Here is a 17,475-nt window from a genome sequence, read left to right on the forward strand (position 1 = left end):
TCAGCATTTCCCCCCCTCCCCCTGTCCCCTTTTGAACAAAAACAAGAAGAAGGATCTTGGCTAGAGAAGCGTATTCTGCCCATTAGGAGGGAGTGGTAGATATGGATGGGGTTGAGAGGGGAGGGGGGAGCAAACCCGGAGGGGCAAATTTTTTTTCATCCCAACTGAAACGTTTTCACTCCGATCCTATGGGCCCCCACCCTATACAAAGTTCCGGTTCCGCTACTGACATCCGAGGGAGATTTATAACCGGGGATCTAAGCGCCGGGTCGAGGTCGAGAGGTTACAAATTTCATTTGGTTTCCTAACATAAATTAAATGAACTGTAATTTATAAATCACTGACCTATCACTACTCGCAGTTTTGCTCTATGTTGTTATAAAGCGTATTATCTTATGATTTCTAGACTGAAATCTGTACTGATGGAAAAAATACACATATAAAATGCTTCAGTAGTTTAAATTTGATTTTGTTTTTTTAATATTCTTGTTCTCGTATCAGTCTTTTTTTTTTACATTATATTCAAATCATAAACAGTTTTTCCTTTAATTTACAGATATACGATAATCGTGTGATGTGATTTATTTTCTTGTCCAGTTTCTTTACAGTCGTTGAGGTTTCGTTGAAGTCTACTTTATCCCCTTTATTTATTCTGTTGAATAGAATGAAAATAAAGAATAAAATTCATGTCCAATAACCTCGTAGTGAAGTTAACAACTTAAAAATTGCTACCGTTGCAATACCGGTAGAATTCTCTTACAAACTGAGCTATTGCCAAGTGGGAGCTGGCGTGCGTCTATCAAAACTCACCGCGCGAAAACATTTTGCGCCCAGAAAGCCCTTTAGCCTGTGCAAAGTTCATAACAAGAAATTTGATGAAAGGAATGAAACTAATTACAAGGGCAGAATTTTTCTGGAGTCTTTACACTCAAGCATTGACAAGAACTCTGTGAACGAAAGAATGGAGTTCCTATGGGCATATGTGCCGCTGTTAAGATCTCTTGAGAGCCGAAATATGAAGCAGTGATTTTAAATTTCAGATTCATTGTCCCCCGAAGAAGGACCAGTGATAGCAATTATGGTGTTCGCAAGGCGGGGATAAACTCATTGTTGTTTAAGAATAACATCCTACAGAGGACTTACAAAAAGAAAAAGATGATCTTTATCGTACCCCCTGGGAGTCTTGGCAGGCTCCACTACCCCCTCCCATCCCCAGAGGGTCTCAGGTTCCAGCAAGCGTAAACCAAAAGCTAATAACATGACGTAACTAACCGTGAAGTCCTGAGAAGGTACCACGCGGTTCCTATATGCGCGGCCTCCTTGAGCGCCTTCTTCAGATACATGGTAAGGTTCCTTTGAGGCCATTCGTGCGAGAGTCTTCATCCTAAAGATTTAATACACATAAAGTGTGAACTATTAAAAACATTGAAGTGTGGTTATGTTGGTGGTTATGTTAGGCTCTTACACTCGTTTCTCTACTGCAATTCCCTCTTTGGACTTCTTCGTTAGATAGGAAAACTGGTACAGGGTACGTTGAGCATGATTATAACAACTCAGATCAAAACACATCTTAACCCCTACTCAAGTGGATTATTTAGACAGACAAGGCGACCGAAGGTGGCGTTGCCATGTTATTTTAAAAGACCTTATGTCCCTTTCGGAACAAAAAGGACTAACTAATTAAGGCAGCCCGTCAGTCAGTCATCAAGTCAGTTAGTGAGTCAGCAAGTCAGTCAGTCAGTCAGTCAGTCAGTCAGTCAGTGAATCAGTCACTAACTCAGTCAGTTAGCGAGTCAATCAGTCAGTCATCAAGTCAGTTAGTGAGTCAGCCAGTCAGTCAGTCAGTCAGTCAGTCAGTCAGTCAGTCAGTCAGTCAGTCTGTCAGTCAGTGAAAGAATCAGTCAGTGAGTCAGAAAGTCACAGTGAGTCAGTCAGTGAATCAGTCACTGAGTCAACCAGCCAGCCAGTCAGTCAGTGAGTCAGTCAGTCAGCCAGTCAGTGAGTCAGTCAGTCAGTCAGTCAGCCATTCAGTCAGCCAGCCAGTCAGTCAGTGAGTCAGTCAGTCAGCCATTCAGTCAGCCAGTCAGTGAGTCAGTGAGTCAGTGAGTCAGTCAGTCAGTCAGTCAGTCAGTCAGTCAGTCAGCCATTCAGTCAGCCATTCAGTCAGCCAGTCAGTCAGTTAGTCAGTCAGTCAGTCAGTCAGTCAATCAGCCATTCAGTCAGTCAGTCAGCCAGTCAGTCAGTAAGTGAGTCAGCCAGTCAGTCAGTCAGTGAGTCAGTGAGTCAGTCAGTCAGCCATTCATTCAGCCAGTCAGCCAGTCAGTCAGTCAGTCAGTCAGTCAGTCAGTCAGTCAGCCATTCAGTCAGCCAGTCGGTCAGTCAGTCAGTCAATCAGTGTGTCAGTCAGCCCGCAATCAGTCAGTCAGTCAGTCAGTCAGTCAGTCAGTCAGTCAGTAAGACGGTCAATCAAGCAGTAAGTAGGAGGCCAAACGAGGTATGGATGGTTCGAGGGGTAGCATTAAAGTATAAGAGTACTATAAAAGAAAATGCTGACTTTGCACAGTTTAGAAATAAGAAAACTAAAATACAAAGAATATCAACAGGCACTGAAAACAAGAGTAAGACATATTACGCCTACAGGAAAATCATTTTTCCTCAATCAGTTTTGGTGTTGGAGTGAGCAGATTAAAACATACCGTTTTAGGAGTCCAGGCCGAACGTCATTAAAGGTTTTTTCTTCTGTTGGTAAACTGTTTTCTCTGCCGGGAAATATAAATAATACAAAACAGAGAGAAATAAGTAACATCATTAAGACTGAGAATGCTGTATTATTCAAAGTGACACAGGCATACTCGGTAAAAGGAAATACGGGTGCTCCTTTCAGGAGTCGAACCTAAGACCTTCCGATTACTAGTTCGGATGCTCTACCACTGAGCTACAGGAGACTCGTGGGAGCTAAGGCCATTAAACTAGGTTCATGGGACAAACATCCTGCATACTGCTAGGATTGGAATGTCAATGTGTGGCACATGTGCAATGGAACAAATGTGATGGTATATTTTAAGCCTGGTGCGGAATAAATGAGAATAAATGTATTATTCAGTAAGTGACACAGGCATACTCGGAAAAAAGTCCGAGTGCTCCTACCAGGAGTCGAACCTAAGACCTTCGATTACTAGTTCTGATACTTCTGTATTACAGCGGTTACCAATAACACGTGACCTACTGTCTTCAAAAGAGTTGGATAAAGTTACGTTTTGGTGGACGTCAATCAAAGAAAAGTCCGCGTTGAAATTATTTTGAATTCTGACAAGATTCCAAGGTAACCCAACAAGAAACTAAGAATTTTACCTCGCTAAGAGAAGATAAACTTTATTTGAATTGATTTCCGAGCTAGATCAAGGGAAAATAAAAGGTATTTTGAATTAAAAATTTTAATTATCACTGCACGTGATAATTTGCTCACTTGCACGCGCCTCCGATTTTGCAAAATTATTACTGGCAGTGATTTAAAATGTTTCAAAAAAGAAAAAAAAAACGGCTTTATCTAAACAATACCCATTCTTTTAACTGACTTAAAAACATGCAACTTTCATAAAGTTTACCATCTGTCAGAGGGTTAAAAACTGCCAATTTCTTGGTTCTGTTGTCTTGAAACGATCTAAGAATTCAAAATAATTTTAATGGCTTTTCTATGATTGACGTCCATCAAAACGCAACTTTATCGGAGTCTTTTGGAGGCGATAAGTCACGTGTTATTGGTAACTGCTATAAGAGGCACCATAACCTCACACAAAGCTTACAAAAAACTAGTAACATAAGTTTACTTACGCTCCCTCTTCTTTCCATTTCTCTATCTTAACATTTTTGTTTCCATCACGCCATTCGGTTGAAATTTTCGAAAACGGCTTTTCTGGGAGCACTGGATTTCTTTGCCAGGGACACGGCCGCTCATTCCATACATAAAGTTCACGACCGACTCTGAAGTGGCCGCTGACCATGCCAAACAGCATTGCAGCCGTGATACAGGCCAGGAGGTAATGAAAACTTTCGGCTGCACGGACCACCATAACTTATTTCTGAAAGAAAAAGAGAGAGATAAAAGAAAGAAAGAAAATCAAAATTGCACTATTTAACATCCTAGAACCTGAAGACTTGTATTACGATTTTGAATCTCTAGTAACAAAAGTCAAATCACAACTGACATAGTTGTATATTACCGTTTTGTCATTCCTTTCCTTCCCACCCTATTTCATGTTTTCCTCGTCTTTTCTCCTGTGTTGCCTTTAAAGAAGCTCAAAAAAGTTCTTCATTATTTTAGTCCTCCCAAAAACCTTTCCTTATTCTTGTATCTTTGATATTACAGTTCAGTTTGCCTTCTTACTTAGCAGTTAGTCATTCTTTCTTTTTCTCATCCTGGCCCGCCTAGATTAGCTTTGCCACCTGCGGCACCAAGAAATTGTACATGTAAATTTATACAAACACCTAATAAAGTTGAAGTTGAAGTTTAAGTTTAGTTCCTCATTTATCGATATTATGCTGTAAACGTTCCCCAAAACACCACGATTTACAAAATCAAGCAGTGCGTCACTGAATGGTAAGGTGCTTTGCGCATAGTCCAAGTAAAGATTGACATTAGAGAGATTTAGGATCGCGTTTACGGCAAACGGCAAACACCAGGCTGAAATTTCTCTTTGATGAAAAACAATGAAGCTTTTTTGGTTTAAGCTTATCTCCACCCAGTCGACGACAGCTATCGAGCAAACACGAAAAAGACAGAAGCGAGTACGAGAAACACAAGGTTATGCATTTTAGAACAAACATCAGCTTGACGTGTCCCGTTTAGCGTTAGCCGTAAACGCGAAGCTAAATCTCTCCAATAACATGTATTAAACTTAGAAGTTCCTGTTGAAACAAGGGGAATTGAAAGACTGATCGACAGTGCACAAGGTTACCAATATTTATGGAAGCTAACACAGTACGATATTTTTTTATTCTTTGAATTTCTGATCCGCTTTTGGCTTTCCGCAAATGTTAGCTATATCATGTTATGCACTTAAAACAACATCACCCGAAACCCAAACGAATGAATTTTCCCATATTATCAATGTTTGATCTGTCATTTCACCAAAGGAAACCAAGTTTTCAGCACAGTTAAATCCATCCAAACTTCTAACCGGATGTTCTATCGAACTTGCTGGAAACTTTACCGCTTCTCCCTGTAAAGCTCTTTTCACTGGCAGGCACACCTTGTTCTCTTTCAAAAATATCCCAGTTACTTCAATTCACCAAAACGCAGTCATCAATATTTATCTCTTACCTTTGACAAAATCCGGCTGTGCAGGATCGGTAAAACTGCCCTAGAATGTTAAGCCGGCGTCTCGGGTGTGGTTCGCTGAGCCTGTTTGCTCTGCACGGCTTAACGCCAGTTTTATAAGTACTGAAGTTTCGAGTTTGGGTGGTTATAAAAGCAATAAAAACACATGGCACTTCTTTTACTAGGAAACAACATTAGAGCTTGATAGCCAATGATCGAGGCTTCGTTCAAACCGCCTTTAGAGTTTCAAAGGCCGGAGATTCGGAAAACATTCACAAAGCCGGCCGCCTATTAACAAAGCTAAGTTTGCTTTCAAGCTCTTGAAATTCTACATTCACTTTCGAACAATAGATCAAGTGAAAATTTAAAACTTCATTGAGTCGTAAAAATAAATCAATTTGAAGTATATTCCGCCTAGCTTCACACAAAGGCAACACTTCTATAATTAGCTTATCACTTTATTGAGTACATGAAATTTAAGCACTCCTATTCAGTTAACAGTGAAGAACCTTTTCTTTGAAATTTATGTCGGACAGATGTTTAAAATTGCATAAATCGAATTATAACATAAGCACCTTTTTGTTTTATACGATTAGAAGTGTCAGTTCCGATTTTTGCACGATTCGCGGAAAGGAAAATTCAAGCTAATCCCAAACAGAAATATTTTTACTCGAAACATTTGCTCCAAATACATAATCACACGACTTATTCTCGTTGTTGTTTTGTTCTTTAAGTTAACTTTTTTCAGCAAAACTTATTGAACTAGAGGAAAATCTCCGCAAGAAAATAAATTTTATTGCCAGTAGGAGAGATATGACCAAACGAAGCGAAAATGACAAATTCACAAAATATGGCCGTCTTTATACTAGAGGACACATTATCCGTCTGGATGAACTATTTTCCATTGTGCGTCGTTTGTCCAGACGCATACGTTTGCCCAAGCTCGTCCAGACGGATAATGCGTCCTCTAGTATAAAAAACAGCATATAAGGCCCTGTTCATAGGTCGGCCATAAGCTGTCTCGAATATTATACAAGCACCCTCCGAAAATTTGACAGAAACCTCAGAAAATTTGCTCAATAAACACAAAAATAACGCTTAACATGTTTTACTCTGTGGTGAATGGCGTAAGAGCCGAACAAATTGCAGATTTGACTCCAATTTGTAACTTGAATTCAAGGCTTGACGTGATTAAAATTAGGTATTTATTTGGCACACTGAATTGAAAGTTCGTTACCAAAATTCAAGTCATGTAGCTTTCGCTATTGTGAATATTTAAAAAGTTGTGACGAAAAACTGAACGCGAGCTTCTTGACTTAGCTAACAACGAAGCTTTTTAGAGCGCATAACAATAATAAAAGAACTCACTAAAGAATTGCGGAGAAATAAAAGCTGGAGAAAGAGTTTCTTCCATATCCTTTGACGAGTGTTTATTACGGGACTTCTTCAACTCTTCCTTAGTTTTTAAAAGAGAGAAAACTCATCTGAAAGGCTTTCATTAAATTCAGTTTAGAATGGAAACGATAACGATAAAAAGATCTTAAAACAATTTAATTTAAATTTTATTGCTTAACTTTTCCAAAATTCTTAAAATTACATCCAAATATTGGACTATTTACAGTACAGAAGTGGTTTTGAATGATCATTGAAAACCATTAAAGCCGTTTCCAATTGAATGTCGAAATTAATTTCGTTTGTTTTAACTTGACTTAGCTCTGTGTTTGGTTTTAAAAAATACTGAAAAAAAAAATGATTTGCGTCACTTTCAGAACTCGAAGTCCAACCCGGTCGTACCAAGCTCAACGCAATCTACTTGTATTTGCCATTCGACAATTATTTCCGTTAATTTGTTTGTCTTTTGTAATTGGTTAGACTGATAACTCTGCTTTTGGTTTTAATGCGTTTAATGTAAAACTGCTCAATGTGTTTGCCTTCGGTTTTAAGTCTGCAAAACTCTGCTCTTTGTTAAAAAGCAAATAACCAAACAAACAAACAAATTCGTGGCATTCGCTCTAATTAAAAAATCACAGCTGCAAAAACGTTTTTTTTTTTAACCAATCAGAGGCTTAATTTACGCACGTTTTCCCGCGCTTGGCACCGTTTGCACCTTTCTTCTTCGAGTTCTGATTGGTTCATTGCGTTATGAAGCTACACGTGCGATTTCTCAGGCAACACAGTTTTCACAAAAATTAGGTCTAGCTACGCGGAAATCCCGCTCTTTGTCGCAAAAAGTTTAAGTTATTTAAGTTTTCGCGATATTTTTTTCTGCGATTTCTTGTACGAGGGTGGCTTTAGGTACGATGTTCGCCTCACCAACGATAATTCTTAAAGAAGTCTCGCGCCAATGCAGGCCAAAAAGCCGCGGCTTTACGTTTCTTAGCTTGTCAGTAAACAGACAGTTTTTATGATCTAAGATAGTGAAACAAAATGCTAAAAACAATCCTAAAGGTAAACCTTTCTCGTCAACGACTAAATGGGAACTTTTTTAAATGAGTAGAATTAACCGTAAATTGATAAACTGAGTTAAGTTTCCAAAAGGAAATTAGTTTTTGTTTTTGAGATGCCGTTGTTGTTAATTATTGTAAGCTGTACTTTTGCTCTGCACATGCATTACAAATCTTGGTACTAGCTTTACGTACCCATCCAGGGCCTCTACAAAATAAAAATTCTGGGCTAAGTTTAGCGACGACAAGGTTTTTTTTTTTTTTTTTTGAAAGGAGTCCTGCTTTCGCACAAAAGTTCGTGTACGCGCAAACGAAAACACGAAAATTCAAAAATGTTCCGCAATTAACGTTTCATCGTTTGGGGTAGCGAAGGCCCCATTTGACTTAATAATGCATGCGGAAGAAAAATAATTCATCCCAGTGCGCGCTTTGTTTTGATTTATTGTGTGAAATTATCTCGTACGTATAATATTGCCTTTACGTAGAAAGTCGCACATTTTTTTCGCTCTTTGAATTGAATGTTTCCCTGAAATATTGAGTTCGAAAAACATGCATAGTTGGGAGAATTCATGATAAAAATTTTCAGGGTTTTCTTTACCGTATTTTCATAAATGCTCAACCATCCTCAACCTTTTAAAGCACAAAATTAAAATACAACATATCATCGCACCATCTCTGTACCGTATAAATTTTTACTGCACATAAGCTTATGTCATTTATTATTTTAATAATTTCAACTGATCAAAATTTTGTTGTTTAAGTGAAGCTTTCATTTTATTCTTTTTCGTTTTATTGTGGTTTCAGTATAACACTCTGAATATCTTACAGATCGACAATAGTTACTGCCAGATTCTAAATAATTTGGTAATGATGAAAAATTATACTTATTTGAGATGGTCGGTCGGGTAAAATAAAAAAAAAAAAAGAAAGAAAGAAAGAAAAAAAAGAAAGGATAGCCAAAGAAAGAAATTTTAACAAACTAATAAATAAATATTTCCAAGCAATCCTTAATATCATGATCTTTCCCGTAACAGTCATTTTGCATCGAGCCGCCATATCACTGTAAAATATGTCCATTGACTTCGTTATGGGGGATGATTTCACTGTCAGAATTACTTCAAGATCTACAAAAAACATCTTAACTTGGAAACAGCTGAGAAAATGGAGCAGGCAATAAATACCAATTTGTTTTAATCTTTTGGAAAAAATTGAATCGGTCAGGCGAAGAGTAAACGAAATATTTAATGGCGATGGCCTTAGAGCAGATTCTACCAGGTTTTTCGAGACTGTTATTCACATTACAAAAATTTGATGGCGAAGAAAGTTCGTCAGTACAGAACGTTTGTACAACTTCTCGAAAATCACTAAATAAAACTGTCACCAAATTTCCCGTGGTAACGTGGGCTTCTCGACTTGAGTTTTGCGTATGAATCGCTTGAATAAAGCGTTTTGTTTCGTATACAATCAAAGGAAGTGTGTACTTGTGATTCTGTAAGTAAACACAGTGTGAATAGAACAATATATTTCATTTCCTGAACGAGTAAAACACTTGATACTCGCAAACAATAAAGTTGACTTCCAGTTACAATAATTACTTTCAACTCGGATACACTTTGATTTTTTCTTTCTTTGTCAAAAATAAAATTCGTTAAACTTTTGGAAATTTTTTACTTCGCTCAAATTTTTATAAAGGACGATAAATCTCCTAAATTAAATATTTTAGCTCTTTTGGAAAAAGAAATCACAAAACTTTTAAACAAAATTAAACACAAAATATTAATTTATTGTGCACTTTAGTCCGAAACCAATTAGTTCATGCTAAATTTGAAAATTTGTATTTACTTTAATTAATACGGAAATTATTTCGCTGCGGCTTGCCTTAGTGTGATTGAAAAGCTTAGTCAATACTTTTACTGGGTATGTTACTTTTTGCTGCCTTAATGAGACTTAATTTAACAGTTATCGCTTTATACAAAAAGAAATTCGTAAAATTCAACCTGTACGTAAGTAAACTAAACAATTGTCAGGCTCTAAATTACTAAATTAAATTGTCCAAACACAGGTGTGAAAACAAAAAAACCAGATCGTCCTTACACCCTTTGTCTGACGCAGTTTGCTTGCTTGCAAATTAAATTTTGTAGAAATCTTGAGACAACGAAAGGTCAAAATTTTGCGGAGGGATTTTTTACGTTAAATATACAGCTTATTTTCTAGGTTTTAATAACAATCACTTCTCTTAATACTCAGATGGAAAGTTTTTTAAATATAGATTGTTCGAATACATCGACTGATGAGTTACTAAGACTTAGCTTGACCAAGCTACCTCGCGTTTCACATTTGACCAAACTTTCTGAAAATAGGAAAATTGGCCTTTTTTATTTATGCCGACTTGAACTAAGTATTGTATCAAATATATTATAAAAGTAAACCATCAAACAATCAAGAAACTATATAGTCATAAATCGGCCGATAAAATATAATCCTTAGCCATGCAAAACCTAAGATTGTATGCTTTGAGGACAATTCTGGCAATTCTTAGTTTTGGAATAGAGAGACTAATGTTAGAATCGCGTTTGCGGCAAGCGGCAAACGTGAGATTCGCGTTTTGATGTATTCTTGATAAAATAAGTACATAGATGAGGATAGTGCAAAATAATTCTGATCTTTGATGCTGACGCAAAACTACTCAATTTTACTGAGAAACTGAAAACAGCGAGCGGCAAATGAAGGATAAACATGGTCACGTGGTCATAATGATTTCTGTCTTTTGCTGTTTGGCGTAAACAAACGTAATTCTAACCTCTAATTACAGGATATACACATTGAATCAGTTCCCAAAAGGACACAATTCTCCCTATTCCGATAAACCTGGAAACCCTCCCAAAAGGATGCAATTCCCCTTATTCTGAGCAAACTGTATTCCGTTTATTCTGATATCAGGGGCAGAATGAATGGAATACTATTCTGTTTATTCTGAAAACGAATCAAGGAACACTATGAATACTGTCTATTCCATATATTACCATTCCGAAATAGTCCCAAAATAAAGTTTACGAGTATTTCTGACAAGTTTCACATCGGTCGAGGAAAACTGGTTTAATGCTATTATGCTCCCAGAGTTAATTACAGGAAAGTTGGCATGGCAAGGATCACTTTCTACAAAATCACATCTATGTGCGAAATTTTCTTTGTCATTAATACCACAATTATACCAGCGATTTTCTGATAAAATTGCGCAGCGTTCGCTAATTTTAAACAACGAAAGGCAACAAGGAATATGTATTATTTCCGGGCAAAAATACACTGGACCAAAACAAGTCAAAATACAACATCGTTTTAAAGCCTCCGTCATCTTTTGATATACAGGTGAGCTTCTTTAAAATCAACTTTGCTCAATTCTCATTTTCTCCTAGTTCAACCGGAAAATGTTTCTCACTCCCCTACTTGTAAGGTCATACGATGGTACAATTTACTAAGAACATGTGAAATGTTACGACGAAAATTGCAAAATTGCCCTGATTAGTCAAGGCCGTTTACTCGAGAGAAAACAACTCGAATCTTGACTAAGATTCGAACAGGTCATATAGCTGATAGTACAGAATTCACTGGATAAGACGCAAAAGCAATTTACTGAATTTATTTGAGTATTGCGTCTTCACGTAAGCCGCGCACTTGAAAACCCAACTTTATTTTCTCTCAATGCGACAAACGGCCCTGTAACTCTAAAACAACTTAAAAGATGCAAGATTTGGTCGAGCAGCTAGTATTTTAATACCACTGTCCAATATTTCGGTCAGACAAAACTAACTTAAAACTCTCACTCTAACCTTTTCAACTAACCAGTAAAATATACGAAAAATAAATAAAAGACCCTATTCATCGAAAATGTAGATGCCCCGAGCAATGTTTTCGAATACATGTATTTGGGAGTATACAAGTGATTTTCTTTTGTAACAGCATATTTATAGGTATCATTTCAAAGCGTCGACTGAAGTAATTCAAACCTTGGATAAACTTGCACACATTGTAGTAATTTGTTCAAAAACCATACTGACAACAATATACACTTTACTTTGAGAGATGAATGGCATAGAAGCCGTATAACGAGAGGAGGCAACTCTTGTCTTAAAAAAGACTACAACACTACAGATGCGACTTAAGTTCGCAATACAGCTACATTACGTATTGGACGCGTTTATTCCGCTAATTTGGTATCGTACTTTAAGAACTGAATGAAAAGAAAAATTAAAAAATACAGTAAGCTGAGCTTTACTTGGTTGTACAAACGATTCTCTTAATAATACACACCTATGTTTTATGTGGGATGCATTGTTATGATTGAAAATTCTAAATTAGAGCAATCAAGGGAAATTTGATACAATTTCAGGATGAAACATGTTTCCCTCGATAAACAAAGAAATTATGCAGCTGGTTCAATGCTCCCTAGAAAAGATTTTAATACAACAACGAAAATGATTCTGTTTGAACGAAATGAAAACGAAACAAAGACGCTTGAGCAAGCACATGGAATTCTGAATAGCAATTTTCCGGTGGATTATATATAAAACAGCGTGGGATAGATGTATTGAAAAAAAGTGAAGGCTTAGCCAATTCACCCGGAGAAAGTCGAATACTGGTTTAAACCGTGAAAAGTAGAGGTAAGTTCAATTTATGTATAACACCTGTGGATTTAAACTAACCGCAAGTTCAAATTTTGGCGGAGTTGTAATTGTTCACTTTATCGGGAAAAATGGCTACAAACGTGGCAAAATACGTCTTGTTTTATCATAGGATAATGCATTTCCAAGAAGTTTTGATTAACTTAAGCGGCCACGGTATATTTAGTAAATAAAACCCTTCAGGTAGCTTGTATATCGGAGCATAATGTCCGAGACTGAAAGATTGTGCGAAAAATGAACAGTTGTCCGAGAAGCGAAGCTTCGAGGGTAACTGTGAATTTTTTAGGACAATCTTTCAGCCGAGTGCATTATCATCTGATATATCAGAAAGTCGGAAAGAGGGGTTTATTTATTTTATAGCTCTCCCGTTCTTGTAGTAAACTTTCGCTCACAAAAATCCCTTCCATCCGACTAGCTGCCCCTAGGTCTTCGAGGATGTATATAATAAAGCGCGCATGTTTCAGAAATTAATCGGAGAGTTATAAAATAAATAAATCCCCCTTTCCGGTTCCGACTACAGTAGCTTCCCCTGGGTCCCCGAGGATGTACTATATATTTAAAAGACAAAAACAGCTTTTGATGGCCACAACGTGATTGCAGCCAGAATAAATACAAGCTAACTAGTTTGTTAGATTTTATTAAACTGTGATTGGCTTACAACAACTAAGGCCTAAAACTGTGACGATCTTTCTCTGTTTTCTCTTCGAAAAAAAAAATCGGGCGACTGTTATCGAATCGGACTGTTATCGTCTTATAACCGCTGTCCGATTTTGTACCACGTGACGTGTTATGTCCAATGAGAACACGCGGAAATTGATACCGTGTTTAAATAAAAATGATGATGTTTAAAAACTATCGTTCCAGCTTTTTGACTAGGTTCACTGAAAACTTGTTCATCCTTTAATAATGCACGAACAACTCCAAATTATCAAAGAGACCTTCTGAGTCTGTTGATGACAAGCTTTTAAGGATTATCCCTGGCTAGACCGGCGAGCTGTTGCTGAAATTTTGCACAGTTTTCGTACACAAATAGAGCAATATGTCCTTTTCGCATTTAGCCACAACGTAACAGCGTATTGGAAAAAAATTATATCAGAAGGTCTTGGGTTCGACTCCTAATAGCAGCACTTGGATTTCTTTTTACCGAGTATGCCTGTGTCACTATGAATAATACATCATTCTCATTCCAAATTATACTTAGTCACACACAGTACTTGATTTTAAAATGTCTCATTACTATATTACGGTAGAATTTGCTCTCGGCTAACTGCGGTTAATTCGCGGTTGCCGAATTAATTTTCGTCGTATCTGCTGATAAAACAAACTCTTGATCTCAACTGTAAAGAAAACGAAGAAGTATTAAAACCCTTAGGACGGTGCCTACTTTTGCTACTGCGCATGCGTTCTGCGCATCTCGAGATGCTAGGGTTTCCTATAGGTGGTGCCTACTAATACAGGGATATTTTTGCGCGGTTTAAAATTATGAGGAGAAAGCAGACATCAGCAAATGTTCTTGGTATCCAAAATGAAAATTGGGGGTAACCATGCAATTTTCAGAGAAAATAAAGCTTCAATTTGGAAAAAAAACGCCATACACTGTTTTGAATTTTACGGATTTTTAGAATAATTGTTGCTTAATTATCTGTAAAAAGTGCGTGGTTACCCCCAATTTTCTTTTTGGAATCCAATAGCCCTTGCTGAGATCTGCTTCTCCCGCAGAGTCATAAACTGCACAAAAATACTTCGGTATCAGTAGGCACCGTCCTTCAATGGTCTGAAATTGCAAACACTTCTGGTCATAAAGTGCAAATATATTCTGCTCAGAGATGTTGAATCCGACGAGAAAAATACTGAATAACCCCTGCCTTATAAAGTTGCAATACTTTCTCAAAAAAGATCATTTTTGTGGCTTTTTAGCCAAGTTTACTACTTTAGCAGGCAATACACTCTGTGACGACTTTTGTGTCACATTATTCAGTTTAAACGAAGTTTTGGGACATTGTCAAGTTCTTGCCAGTGAGGTGTTGGTAAATTTACGCTGCATTCGATCTTATCAGAACTAGTATTCGTTTACCTATCGCGAGAACTATATTCTATAGCTACTGGTATTCAGTAAGAGATTTGAATGACTCTAAGAACCTTCACGTATTGCTGCTGACACGGAAATTTCTGTGTTTTGGTCGAAGCTGCTCAAATCTGTGACAAGGTACTTTTCGTTAACATCAAATTGCTCCTAAAGCACCGAGAAGAAGATTTTTACCGATTTCTATCAGTTTTTTTTAGCGATTTCTCCAAAATACACTGGAGGAACTTGGCCAATTTTATCAAGTAGCAATCTAGTTCAATCTTGGCCATCCACGGCCAAAGATAACTAACATTAGTTTCTGTGTGGTAGAAGGGTTATTGTTAACAAAACTGAACCATTATTTTTTCAATTCCGTCGATACAAAAATGTTGTTTGGCTATTCAAAGTAACTTCTCAAACTCATTAATAATTCATCAAGCTTAAGAGAAAACAAAGAAACCGTGGTTTGGATATGTGTCCCTAATTACCATAAAATTTTGCCAACTTTAGCCTTGAATTTCTCCACGAATTACTGATCATTTGAGAAGCCATATCAAACACTCGAAAGTGTGTTTCATCAGATATCCAAACAAAACGAAGTGGTTTAAAAAAAAAACTCGGCAGCGCCTCGTTTTTTCAACCTACTTCTCAGTGTTTAAATATCTGATGAAACACACCTTCTCGTGTTTGATATATTACATCACAAACAGGTAACACTGTCTTTATGCAACCTACAGAGAATCGCGTATCAAAATGGCCCCCACAAGAACACAGACTACAATCTTCCTCGCTCTCATTGTGTGCGCCTTCCTGGCGAGTCAAACAGAGGCACATTTGAGGATAGGAAAGAGGATTCTGCAGGACATGGAACATCCAAAGAAAACTAGGAAATTTTATCAAGACCGGATGCATCCGCGCCTAAGAGAAAACAACAACTTGTTGGATAAAAGGCCGAAATGGAAACCTAGAATGGATAAAATTCCAGAGCTTTACAGAGATCAAACTCCAGAGAACTACTAGTAGGTAAAAGTTCAGTTTCATCATCTTGTACTAAATTTTCATCTTTGTCAACGTTAGTTCAACTAAATTCAATTTCTACGACTAAGTAGTCACAGGAGCCAACGACACAAATTGTAGTTGTATTGATGAAAAGGGCAAGTCTTATTTTGACTATATAATTGACTTTGAAAAGTCAATCTTGTACTTAATTTTCATCCTTTTCAAAGTTAGCTTAACTAAATTCAATTTCTACGACTAAGTAGTCACAGGAGCCAACGACACAAATTGTAGTTGTATTGATGAAAAGGGCAAGTCTTTTTTTGATTATATAATCACGAGTCCTGTTTGAATCTGTTACGCCGCAAAATGTAACAATTAACGCAAAATGTAACATTAACGCGAAATGTAACAACTTCTAACGCAAAATGTAACAAATTCTTTAACGCGAATTGTAACAACTTTTTAACGCAAAATGTAACAACTTCTTTAACGCGAATTGTAACAACTCTGGGCTTGATATATAAAGAAGGAGATTTAGACATATTAGCCTTCTTGTCAAGCTAAACATCTACTGAAAAGCAAAGTATACAAACCTACCGGTCACAAGTCCCGTTGAGAGAGGTTTTGGAGCTGTATTTAGCAAAACGGGAGGCGGTCGCTTACGAGAAGTAGTCGCTAGGAAAGAGTTAACTGTACTAAGGAATCGTTTAATGAAAAGAGGAGAAAATTATTCAAGATTATATAATCACGAGTCCTTTTTGAATATCTGCTTTTTGAGATCTATCAAGAAACAACTACTTGGTAACATTCTTACGTGCGAAAAAAACAAAGCACGACTTGTACGAAAATTTAACAGGTACCAGCATAAAGAGGGATTCCTTTCTAGTCTCATTGTAACTCTGGCCCTGAATAAGACGAGTGGTGTTAGTTAGTGAAATCAAATTGGCCCAAGTAAAACTGCAAAAAACTGCAACCCTGCAATCAGTTTGGTTTATTTACACGTTAAGTGACGTCTGGCACGTGTCTCTCTACTACAAGAGATCCGGCAACGGAACGTATTCAGAACAGTTTATCTGTGCGCCGTGTGGTCTTCTGAATTCAAAAGTTTCGTAATAGCATAAAGAGATTAGTAAAAAGTACTTTGAACGAGAATAAGCCTTGGGTTTTATAGTCAGAATTTCACGGTACACTCTCAACTAACAAAACCTTTTTCATACAACAGCTTACATTGAACGTTACTTTCTTTTCATTTTCGCAGATCACGAATCTGACTTTCCGCATAAACCAGCAACTTCCAAGATGACGTAACGTAACAACAATGGGCAAATTAGTAACTTTTACATTAAAACGCAGAAAGGAAAGGACTTTTCTCTAAATAAGTACACAATAGGTCTTTACCATTTGCGGACAAATCTGGAAAGTTTGGTTGGTATTGAAAAAGATCACTAAATGTCCAGAAAAAAAAAACATGCAAATTTATTATCGGAAGATTCTGTGCCATTTCTCTTCTCTCGTTTCCAATTTCCTATATTAACCCTTTAATCCCTAACAGTAATCAGCATCAAATTTCTCCTTGTAATATCAATGCTTAGTCAATCCCTGAGCTCATGAGAATTAAGCACATGATCACCCAAGGTGAATTTTCTTGATACTTTAATAACTTCTCCACAGTACTTTTATAGGAAAAGTATGGAGACAAGATATGAGAACGTTATAAGTAGAAAGCGCGATTTTTTTGTTAGTGAATTGTTAGTTTGAACGTTGATCCCAACTGGGATTTGACTCAAATGGTAAACATCTGACAGTTAAAAACACTTGTAGTAGCTGTTATCATAATTTTGTAGCGCTTTGGCATTCAAATGAGAAGACTGGGTCATTGTGTATTATATTAACACTTTCGTTTTCCGAGCTATTGGAATTAAAAGAACAGTTAACAGTAGGCGCGCGTGTAACGACAACTATTTAAAGGGA

General features: G+C 37.0%; 1 protein-coding gene and 1 long non-coding RNA gene across 2 annotated transcripts; one reads left to right on the plus strand and one right to left on the minus strand.

The window, feature by feature from the left end:
- Positions 1 to 509: 509 nt before the first annotated feature.
- LOC146481836 (uncharacterized) lies at positions 510 to 6,268 on the minus strand. Its single transcript, XM_085107615.1, has 5 exons — positions 5,321 to 6,268; positions 3,832 to 4,079; positions 2,697 to 2,759; positions 1,273 to 1,384; positions 510 to 652 (listed from the first exon to the last, which is right to left on the minus strand). The coding sequence occupies exons 2-5, from the start codon at positions 4,068 to 4,070 to the stop codon at positions 644 to 646; spliced, it is 423 nt and encodes a 140-aa protein (XP_084963741.1). The 5' UTR covers positions 4,071 to 4,079; positions 5,321 to 6,268; the 3' UTR covers positions 510 to 643.
- A 4,360-nt stretch (positions 6,269 to 10,628) lies between these two features.
- Positions 10,629 to 17,211, plus strand: LOC146481837 (uncharacterized). The gene is made up of 3 exons (XR_014864334.1): positions 10,629 to 12,419; positions 15,243 to 15,528; positions 16,763 to 17,211. It is a non-coding gene; the product is annotated as an uncharacterized LOC146481837 (long non-coding RNA).
- Positions 17,212 to 17,475: the final 264 nt, after the last annotated feature.

Source organism: Pavona decussata, unplaced genomic scaffold, assembly GCF_977016875.1.
Source record: "Pavona decussata unplaced genomic scaffold, jaPavDecu1.1 SCAFFOLD_48, whole genome shotgun sequence".
Classification (NCBI taxonomy): domain Eukaryota; kingdom Metazoa; phylum Cnidaria; class Anthozoa; order Scleractinia; family Agariciidae; genus Pavona; species Pavona decussata.